The sequence below is a fragment of the Mus pahari genome, chromosome 7, assembly GCF_900095145.1.
Source record: "Mus pahari chromosome 7, PAHARI_EIJ_v1.1, whole genome shotgun sequence".
Classification (NCBI taxonomy): domain Eukaryota; kingdom Metazoa; phylum Chordata; class Mammalia; order Rodentia; family Muridae; genus Mus; species Mus pahari.
Window position 1 is genome coordinate 95,557,873 of NC_034596.1, and position 11,105 is coordinate 95,568,977.

The 11,105-nt window shown below is 39.3% G+C and overlaps 1 protein-coding gene and 1 pseudogene across 2 annotated transcripts in view; both read right to left on the minus strand.

Moving 5' to 3' along the window:
• Ppp4r3a (protein phosphatase 4 regulatory subunit 3A) overlaps positions 1 to 11,105 on the minus strand; it is a 48,440-nt gene that overhangs the window by 22,101 nt on the left and 15,234 nt on the right. For both annotated transcript variants that reach the window (XM_021201401.1, XM_021201400.1), the window contains exons 2-3: positions 8,608 to 8,663; positions 5,114 to 5,212 (exon numbers count right to left, since the gene is read on the minus strand). In XM_021201401.1, the coding sequence (XP_021057060.1) occupies positions 5,114 to 5,212; positions 8,608 to 8,663 (155 nt within the window). The remainder of the gene's footprint in view (positions 1 to 5,113; positions 5,213 to 8,607; positions 8,664 to 11,105) is intronic.
• LOC110324620 lies at positions 1,234 to 2,787 on the minus strand (annotated as a pseudogene).

Consider the following 11,105-nt stretch of genomic DNA (forward strand, 5'->3'; position numbering starts at 1 on the left):
AGATGGCTCAGTGGGTAAGAGCACCCGACTGCTCTTCCGAAGGTCTGGAGTTCAAATCCCATCAACCACATGGTGGCTCATAACCATCCGTAACAAGATCTGATGCCGTCTTTTGGAGTGTCTGAAGACAGCTACAGTGTACTTACATATAATAAATAAATAAATCTTGAAAAAGAAAAAGAAAAAGAAAAAAAGAGTGGAGGCAGGATAAGAAGGTCAGCCTTAGCTACCTAACAAGTTCAAAGTCTGGCTGGGCTATCATCCTGTCTCAGAAACAAACTAACAAACAAACAAACAAACACAAAATACCTCCAAAACAAACAAACAAAACATAAGCTGGAAAGATGGCTCAGCAGTTACCAGTACTTTCTACTCTATCACCCTGATTCAGGTCCCAGCAGTCAGGTTGGTTAGCTCCCAAATATCTGTAACTCCAGTTCCAAAGGGATTCAATACTCTATTCTGGCCTGACACTAGCACACAAACATAAACTCTCAGTCTCTCAAGCATACATATAAAAATAAATCTTAAAAACAACAGGGAATAGATTCAGAATGTAACCTAGATGAAAGAGAACTTGCTTAGAATGCAAGAGGCTTTGAGTTTAATCCTTAAATAGAGTAATAAAACTCAGGCATAGTAGCTTACATGTGTCATCCCAGCACTCAGAAGGTAATGGAAAGCACCCACCTTTTGGATCATTAGTCTGAAATCATCCTCAGCTACACAGGCAAGCTCGGGACCAGTCTGGGCTACATGACAGACACCCTGTTTTAAGAAGACTAATGAAAGGCATAGTAAAGATGAGCCAATATTAAGATGAGCCAAGCAGAATAGATACAAACTGAATCCAGGATTACATTAAATACTGGCTTAACAGGAGACCATTCAACTCAGAAAGACAGAGGAGAACAAGATACTGCTGGAGTAAAGGATACTGTTTTCCATATCTAAACCCACAGATCTCTCCTTTTTCTATGGAAGAACTCTACAGGGCAATAGTCATGTGCTATGAAAACAGCTGCTGGACCAAAAACAAAGAAAAACTTAACACAGAAAAGACATTCCAAAATAAATGTTAAGTCCTTTTTCTCCTTTTTTAAATTAAAAACCAAACTAAACCAAAACAAAAACAAATGAGGAGAGAAAGGAGAAAATAGAAGAGGGAGAGGATGCAGGAGGAGGAAGAAGAAAAGCAGAGCAGAAGCATATGGCCTGGAGAAACCACAAGTTTTAAAGAGTCACACAGATGTGGAAGATGCATGCTGGGGTTGACCTGCACACGAAGGAGAGAGAACAAGCTGCGCAGCCTATTTGGAGGGGAGGGGTCTGATGGAATTTTCCACAGTTCCTGAGCTGACCACTTCACCACTAGGAACCAGAAGTGAAAGGTCAACTCTGTGATGTCAAGTACTTCAGGATTGCAAATTGTCAAACACCCGCCTGATCATCACCCCAAAGGAAAGGGAGAGATATTCAATGTGTTCAGCGGTGTGGCTTCACTGGCTCCTACTTTGTCTCTGGGTTCTATCAGCTGCACAGCACTCAGAATTTCAATGGTGCCTCTGAAAATTTTAGCAGTGGTGCCTAAATCCTAGAAGAGAGACTTCTAAAGCCCAAGATCAGTGTCCTGGGCTGCCACAGTGACCTCAGACACAGCAGTGGTACCATCACAGGTGGCAGCAGGCAAGTTATTGGCCAGCAACATGTCCCTAATGTCAGTAAGGTCCTTGGTGAACACAAAGCCCACATTCCTCCGGATATGAGGCAGCAGTTTCTCCAGAGCTGGGTTGTCTTCCAGATGCCCGCAGATGTCTTTGTGCATCATCAGCATCATCAGCACCACAGCCTTCCAGGAACAAGCAGATCTGTTGCGTCTGCTCCCACAATGAAGCATTTTGGGTAATCATCCACGAGTTGGATGATCTTAAGGTAGTAGTTGGACTTCCAGGTCACCCTGACTTCCCTGGGTATTACAGTGGTGAGTGAGGAATTGACATAGGGTTTAAAGACAATGTCACCTAATGTCCTAATAGGACACCTAGCAAAAGAAATGCAACTCCTTATGTTTATTAATTTCTAAACTTAATCTGCCAATCAAGGCATTACACTTTAGAAAATTTTCAAGAGCCCATTAAGTCTGGCATGTATTTATTGCACTTTTAACCCTTTAGCTTAATAAAGAAGCACATAAGGGAGTAAAAAACAAACAAAAAAAACCCAAACAAACAAAAAAAGCTTTTTAGTCCACACTGGCCTTGAACTTAATTCTCTTACCTCTCTTCTTGAGTGCTGTAATTATGGAAGTCTGCACCATTCTCAGCTTTTCACTAAGACTGTGGAATTTAAGAAACCTATCTCTATTTTATTTAAAATTTTGGACATTAGTTGAAAGCATAAAAGAAGTAAAATGTCAGATGTTAATTCCTTGTAAGATGTGTAGCTAATATCCTTCCCACTTTACAGGCTGTCTCTCCTTTCTGACTGTTTCCTTAGCTGTTCAGGTTTAATTCCTGAGCTATTAGACATCTCAGAGGGACCTTACTTATTCTGTATCTAACACATTTTCCCTTGAAGTCTTACATTAAGACTTTGATCCAAATAAAATTGAACTTTGTACAAGGTGGGAAACAGCAGTCTAGTTTTCATTCCTCAGAAAAATCAATGGAGGGCTGGAGAGATGTCTCAGCAGTTAAGAGTACCACTCTTCTAGAGGATCCAGGTTCAATTCCCAGCACAACTCAACTGCCTGTAACTCTAGGGGATCTAACACCCTTACACAGACATGAAGGCACAACACTAATGCACATAAAATAAAATTAGATAAATTAAAGCAACAACAATGACACCCCCCCAAAATCAATCAAAGCAACCAATCAATGAGTCAATCAATCAAATCAATGGGCAAATTAATGGAAAGACAGTTCACAAAAGAACATAAATAGCCAATAAATGAGAAAAGTTAAACATGCTCTACAACTGAGTGTTAAAAGAAAACTATGCCATTTGCAATTTAACATGGGTACACCTGGAGAAAGTTATGCTACATAAAATAAGCCAAGCATAAAAGACAACTACCGTTTGAGGCCATCCTGGTCTACAGAATGAGTTCCAGAGAAACCCTGTCTCGAAAAACCAAAAACAGCCGGGCGTGATGGCGCACGCCTTTAATCCCAGCACTTGGGAGGCAGAGACAGGTGGATTTCTGAGTTCGAGGCCAGCCTGGTCTACAGAGTGAGTTCCAGGACAGCCAGGGCTACACAGAGAAACCCTGTCTTGAAAAAAACAAAAAACAAAAACAAAACAAAAAAGAAAAACCAAAAACAAAGAAACCCCAAAAAACAAAAAGACAACCACCACAGGATCCCACCCATATGAGGAATTCAGAAAAAGATGAGCTTTAAAAGCACTGTAAAATTATGTTTATCAGGGGCTAGATGTGGGGTTGTTTAGGATGGGGATATCATTGATTTAAAGATACAAAGCTGCAGTTGGACAAGAGGAAAGGGTCCCTTGATGTCTTGAGGTCTAATGAGGGCATATTGATTGTAGTTGGTAACAATGTGTTTAAAATAATGTGTTCTAAAAGTTGTGATTGTTCTCCCCACAAAAATGGTAAGAAATACAAGTTAAATTGGTTGAATTTAGCCATGACTTAGCACATGCACCACACTGTGTACCATAATTACACTCAATTTTATTTATGAGTTAAATAAAATGAACAAATGTCAAATATTCTCAGTCAACAAGAGAACAGACATCAAAATTATAAGATTTCATCTTGCATCTATCAGAATGGCCACCATGAAGAAAACAAATGACAGCACATGGTGGCAAAGATGTAGAGGAAACATTACTGTGGGAACATAAACTAATTTCAGTCATTATGGAAATTCATAGAGGTTCTTAAAACAAAACAAAAACAAAAAATAGAACCACCACATGATGGGAGTTTTAATACCCCTAAATAAACATTTGAAAGAATTTAAGTCAACACATCACAGATACTTGCATGTCCATGTTCACTACAGTATTTAAAATAGCTAAGATAAGGTGTCAGGCCCAGAAGCACATCATCACTAGGTGGGTGGATAGCACAAATATGGTATATACTCAATGGAGTTTTATTCATTTGTAAAGAATGAAATGTCATTTGCAGGAAAATGGATGGAACTAGAGACCATCACTAAGTCAGCCAAACAAAACTGTTTCTTTTTATAGAGACATAAATAGGACATGAATGTAGAATAGGCTCTTTATCAATCAGGTAAGAAGGGTTTTGAAACAGGGTTTCTCTGTATAACCCTGGCTGGCCTTGAACTCAGAGATCTGCCTGCCTCTGCCTCCTGAGCATGTGCCACCATGCCCAGAAAGTTTGCTCTTCTTGCAGCTGTCGCCAGCTCTATTGACATCCTTCCTCTTGCTCAGGCCAAAACTTGAGTCATCTTTGGCTCATTTTTGCCTTCCACCCCATGTCTGCTGTCTGCAGACCGTGCTGTTCCTGCCTTCAGGATCTGCTGAGCCTAGTTTTTGCCTCTCACTCCCCACATCTCTCACCTGGATATTTTCCCTTTCCCCCAGTTTATCCTTAGAGCACAGGGGCTGCTATGTTTTGGATAAGTGTATCCTGAAGACAGAGGTCTTGTTTTGTTTGTTTGTTTTAAGATTTCTTTATTTATTATATGTAAGTACACTGTAGTTGTCTTCAGACACACCAAAAAAGGGGCAGATCTTGTTATGGGTGGTTGTGAGCCACCATGTGGTTGAACTCAGGACCTTCTGGAAGAGCAGTCAGTGCTTTTACCCGCTGAGCCATCTCTCCAGCCCTAAGAGAGATCTTAAAGGGAAGCAACAGATAATGGAGAAGAAAGATAAACTATGTGGTTCTTTTTTTTCATAGGCAGAATCTAGCCTTAACACATAACAAAAGCAGAACTACTTGAGGAAAAAGAGAATGGGGGTGGGGGAGGGAAAGAAAAGGCAACAATGGAGATGTGAACAATGTACAACAATGTATTTATATTTAAATACCATCATGAAACCCACTGTTTTGTATGCTGAATGAAAAATTATTTTTAAAAAAAGTGTATTTTTTCTCTATGCTCATAATTACCTGACATATTTTCTCCCAAATTTCATCGCATCCAGCTTTTTCTTGAAAGCTAAGGGCCAAGTCATAATTTTCTGCTTCAGACCACACAATCAGAGTGTCCTTTGAAATAAAAAAAAAAGTCTGAATGACTACAAGTGTTACCACAAACCCTTCAAGGTATATATAGCAAATGAATAAAGCAACAGGCAATACAAATTCAGAACACTGTTTTTTTTACATTTCCAACATTTCTACTGGTAATTATCAATGCTGTTTTACAATTCACTCTGTCAAATCTATACAATGAAGCAATGTTTTAAAAAGTTTGGCCAATATATGAAAAACACTGTAAATAAAAAGTATACACAGAACTTTCATACTAAAAAACACACAATCTCCCCCCCTCCCAAAAAAAGCCATTATACCAAGACCATCTTCATTCATTACATTTCTGTTTGTTTGTGCACATGGGTACAACACCCATGGAGCCCAGAAGCCCAGTCCCCTGGAGCTAGGGTCATAGATGGCTGCCATGTGGGTGCTGGGAATCAAATCCAGGCCCTTTGGAAGAGCAGCCTGTGCTTTTAACTGCTGAGCCATCATCTTTCCAGCCCCCAATGTATCATCTCACTAAAACATCCAACAATCAATGTATTCCTCCCCACAGTTGTCAACAGCTGTTCTTACCTATGGCTTCTTTAGCCTCTGAAATTATTGGTTAAGCCAGGAATGATTGAGCCATGCCTCTAATCCAACACTTAGGGGGCTGAGGTAGAATGACTGCCCTGAGTTTGAAGCTAGAACGGCCTATAGAACGAATTCTAAGCCATGCTATATATACTACAGTGTGAGATCTGCTCTCAAAACAAGCATGGTTAAATTTGTAACATGTGAGCCACTCATTATTTGCAGGTTTTTTAAGTACCTTCATAAATATACCATGTGTCAAGAAATAGCACATTCCTAGCTTCTACCACCTTTCCCTCCCATTCCAATAGGACTTTATTTTATTTTTTGAAAAATTTTAAGAGATGGCACAGTGTTCAAGAGCATTTGCTGCTTTTGTAGAGGAGCAGAGTTTGGTTTCCAGAACCTGTATGGAGACCCACAACTGTCTGTTACTCCAGTTCCATGGAATCCAATGCCCTCTTCTGACCTTTTCAGGCAATGAGCACATATGTGGCTCACATATATACATGGATGCAAAACATCGGATACATAAAAATTTACATTAATTAGTGCATGTTTGTGAAAATCTGTTCTCTCCTTCCACCATGTAGATGTAGGGGCTAGAACTCAAGTTGTCTGGCTTAATAGCAAGTACTTTTACTAGCTGATTCATCTTACTAGCCCAGAACTTTATTTTGAAATGGGGTCTCTAGGTGGCTTTGCACTGGGTTGAGTAGCTAAGATTAGTAGTACATGTCTCTGTACATAGTTCAGAATTTTGTATTCTAAAAAAAGGAGGGGCTAATAACCAGCCTAACATCAAAATAAAAAGGATGCAAAGGTTCAATGAACCTGTGTGCCCACAGCAAAGGCTACAGCAATGATTAATTTGCATTGTAAACAGGAGAAACTTTCAGGAGAATGAACTTTCACTATGAGGCTTGAGTGGTTCTAGCTGCTAGGCTCGACAGAAGCAGCACTAAGTTGTGGGTTCTTAAGGATGTATCAGGTGGCAACTGAATAGTTTCTGGAGCTAAGTTGGAGATCCTGGACCAGCCTAGATCAGCAATAGCCTGGGCCAGTCAGTCTCTATCCAAAGGCTGAGTTCTCCCTAGGGATCCATGGAACTCCTCTCAACCCTAAAAGCCTTCATTTCAGTGAGTACCTGAGCTGGGTAATCTCTGCTTCCAGTATGCAGTTGCCCCAACCTGCTGGAGGTACGCATTTGCAACTCTCACTAAGCCCACAGTCCTTATCTATGTCACTATATCCTCATGTAGCTCAGGAACATTTCTGCCAAGTTTCCAGTCTAAAAGTGGGACTGAGGATAGTATGTTTCAGTAGTTCCTGCCCCTGAACTCTCTAAAGCACCTACCTGCTCTCCCCAACACCTCGAATTGTAAAAATTTATGTTCTTGATCCCAAGGGCTTTGTGGAACACCTCAGTATTTGTATATGTAAAATACTTCAAGATAATACCAGTATGTACTATATGAAGAATTTACCTTTAGGTTAGAAGGAAATAAGAAAGAGTATAGATTCAAATTGAAGTTATTTTCAAAAAATTTTAACAGTGATCTAAGGTTCTAGTGAGTTAGTATCAGACTCCTTTTCTATAAAACACTGTTCTAGAGGACATTCTAACATTCTGTCTGCAGAATCATCTATGACAGCACAGAAAGGAACTTCAGCCATGTGGCTGTGTTAGTAGTTGATTATTACACCAATGGTCACTCTTTTCTTTGGGTAGAACGAATGAACTGCTTCTTTAATTTTAAAAAACCATGCATTGCTAGAATGTCTAGAACATGAACTCAGCTTAAGACAGCCTTTTTCTTCTTTCCTCAAAATGTGGCTAAGAACTGGGGAGAGAGGCTAAATGAGTAAAGGCACTTAGTTGCAAGTGTGACAATGCTCCCAAAGCCTAAGGCAGAAAGAACAGACTGATGATACCTGAGGTTGTCTCCTAATGTCTACATGTGCTGGTAACCATACTCTCACACAAAGTAAATTCAAAGAATGGGGGATGCCCCCAAACAGTAACCTAAAAAGAGCCTGAAGAAACGATTAAGAGCTCAATTACTGCCCCATCATGAGGACCCCAGCTATGTCAGGCGTCTCACAAACACCTGCAACTCCAAGAGACCTAAAATTCTTTTCTAGCTCTTCAAGTACCTGAATGCATGTATGCACATATGCATGCACGCAGACACACAAAAACAGTGGCTGCTGATACAGTCAAGTGACCACATACTTGTCAGCCTGCAAGAGGCACAGAGTTCTTTTATCAGCAGAAAAGAAACAAAATTAAACCAAGGCTACAGAGATGGCTCAGTGGTTAAGAGTTTTGGCTGCTCTTCAGAGGACCTAAGTTCAGTTCCCAGCATCCACTTGGCAGCTTACAACTATCCCAAAGGGGAGCTAATACCCTCTTTTGACTTAGATACCCAATTCTTGAGGGCACCAGTCATGCATGTGCTACATAGATATATTTGCAGGTAAAAGACCCATACGCATAAAACAAAACAACAAAAAACAAAAACACCTTTTAGCAATTAACAGACTGATAAAATTAAAATGCAAAAAGGTTCAGTATATAATGTTGGCTGTCTGTCATCAAACTTGATACCCAAGTCTAATACCCAGAATAGAGAATCAGCTTCCTCAAGTTGTTCTCTGACCCCGACAGGTACAAGACAGACACATATTTTTTAACAGTGACACTGGCAAAATGTTATATAACCTGTTCTGATGTTACTGTAAGGAATCCAATGATAAACTTATTTAACCACCGAATTCAAAAGATATAACACACAATATACAACAGCATAACTTTTTTTTTTTACCTGTTGTTTCTGGTATGCAGTGTTAGGATTTATTTTGGACTCTAGAAGAAGAGAACCTATAAAACAGGAAAAAATTGTTATTGCAAAACAGAAAACTAGATTTCCTTATAAGTAGTTATGCCTATTTTCTCTGTCAGTTGCATGTAAACCTTCAGTTAATGAACACATTTTTAAGAAATGTGATTTCGGGCTGGCCAGATGATGGTTTGGCAGGTAAAAGTATTCTCTGCAAGAGCCTGATGACTTCATTTTGATCCCCAAAACCACCATGGAACTAACTATTCCTGAAAGCTATCTCTACATGCCCACCTTGGCACAGAGATATTTTCACTTATATAAACAAAACAATGAATGCAATAAAGAAATTTAAATACAGTAACTTGTAGCTTAAGAAAGTTGCTCATGCTGGGTGGTGATGGCGCACGCCTATAATCCCAGCACTTGGGAGGCAGAGGCAGGCGGATTTCTGAGTTTGAGGCCAGCCTGGTCTACAGAGTGAGTTCCAGGACAGCCAGGGCTACACAGAGAAACCCTGTCTCAAAACAAAACAAAACAAAAAANAAAATAAATAAATAAATAAAAGAAAGCTGCTCACCTTTTTGGGATTTTTGGTGGTAGTACAGGTAAATTCAAGTCTCAAGCATGCATATATATATATATATATATAAGCCAAATTTACTTTTGTCTTTTTTGTTTCTGGTTTTTGTTTTTATTTTGTTTTTTACAGACATGATAATATCAAGAGTGAAGACTGGGAAGCAATAAAAACTTAACAATTTGGCTGGGGTAGTGTTTACCTTTAATTCTAGGAAGTGAAGGTGAGAGGTCAGTCTAGTCTACAGAATGAGTTCTAGAACAGCCAGTGCTACTCACAAAAACCTTGTCTAGACATCCCCTGCCCCCACCCCCAAGTAACCAAACAATTTATAGAGAGCAGAAGACAGCAAACCAGAAGTACGAAGCTAGATATTAATCTCAAAAATTACACTAATTGTATGTACATAGCACAGTATATCTCAATAAATATAATTAACATGTAACCTGATCTTAGTCAGACATTTCTATACCATTATTTTGCTTGGAGCCTCTGAAATCCTCAGATAATCTGGGGTTAATAATGTCTGATATGCTCTATGACTGACAGAGTATTTTCAATACAGTGTGACCAGTGTCAAGACAAGAAATGAGGTTTTGTGGTTGAAAGAAATCACATCAAGCATAAGTTATTACGTAAGTAAAACTCAAAATATGAAGGAGAGAACAATTTACAGGTCACTTTCAGAAGCCTTGATTTTCTATTTTTCCTGTTTTTTTGTTGTGTTCTCACTATGTAACTCCAATCTCAGTCTCTTGAATGGCTCAGATGCACCATTATGCTCACCCACCATGTCTATCTCCTCCACTCTCTTCATATTTTAAGAATGAAATTCTACATATCATCTCATCATCCAATTCTAGTTTATCTGGAGACAGAACATCTAAACAGGAGTTTTGGATTAGCAAACAGTTTTTTCTGCAGCTGTTTCCTCCCTTCTCATATCACACTTTACAGTTGATTCAAACACTCCAAAAGCTGACAAAGAGCCCATGCTTACTACTTCCAAACTCACTTTGGCCTTATCCTAAATGCACTTTGTGTTTGCTCAGAACAGTGCTAAGGAACCACACTCGAAGACTCCATCTTATCCACTCAGAACTTAAGGTAACTAAACACTTTTCTGTTTACCCACACTCACCAAATCTCTTTTCTTAAGCCTTCTTTCCTTTTTGCCCCTCCCTAACTTCTGTTTTACTGAGGTTCAGCCAAGAATTAGCACAATTAATCATTTAACTCTATTCACAATTTTCAGATTTTTGTTTTACCGATTAAGACCTATGCTAGTGATCCATCACAAGAAAAATGCAGGCAAATTAACAGAATGTTTAGAACTTCTGAAAATGGTAATGTCAGTGGGAAAGGACACAGGGTAGTGGTACACTACATTCTCAGCATGTACAAGGGCAAGTTCAAATCCCTGGTACGGTGGAAATAAACAGACCTTGTCCCATGTCAACTACTTTTGTATTTTTTTCAATTTGTTTATTAGAACAAAAATTGTCTTTCATTACTTTCGACTAAAATGATGTTCAGGCCACCTAAAGGCCAAATTTATTTTTTAAAGGATTAATGAGGGCATTTATGAAATTACATTGAAAATGGTATCTATGGGAAAATGCAGGCGACTGGAGAGATGGCTCAGATTAAGATTGTATAGCTCTTCCAGAGAACCAGAGTTCAAATCCTAGCATCCACCTCAGGCAGCTCACAGCCACCTGTAACTCTCCAGGACTCTGCCTGCACCTGGATTCATGTCCACATGCCACCCCACGTACATATACTAAAAAATAAATCTTTAAAAAAAAAAAAAAATCCAGCTTAACAAAATCCATTAAGAATTACAACTTGGGGCTGGTGAGATAGCTCAGCAGTTAAGAGCGCCGACTGCTCTTTCAAAGGT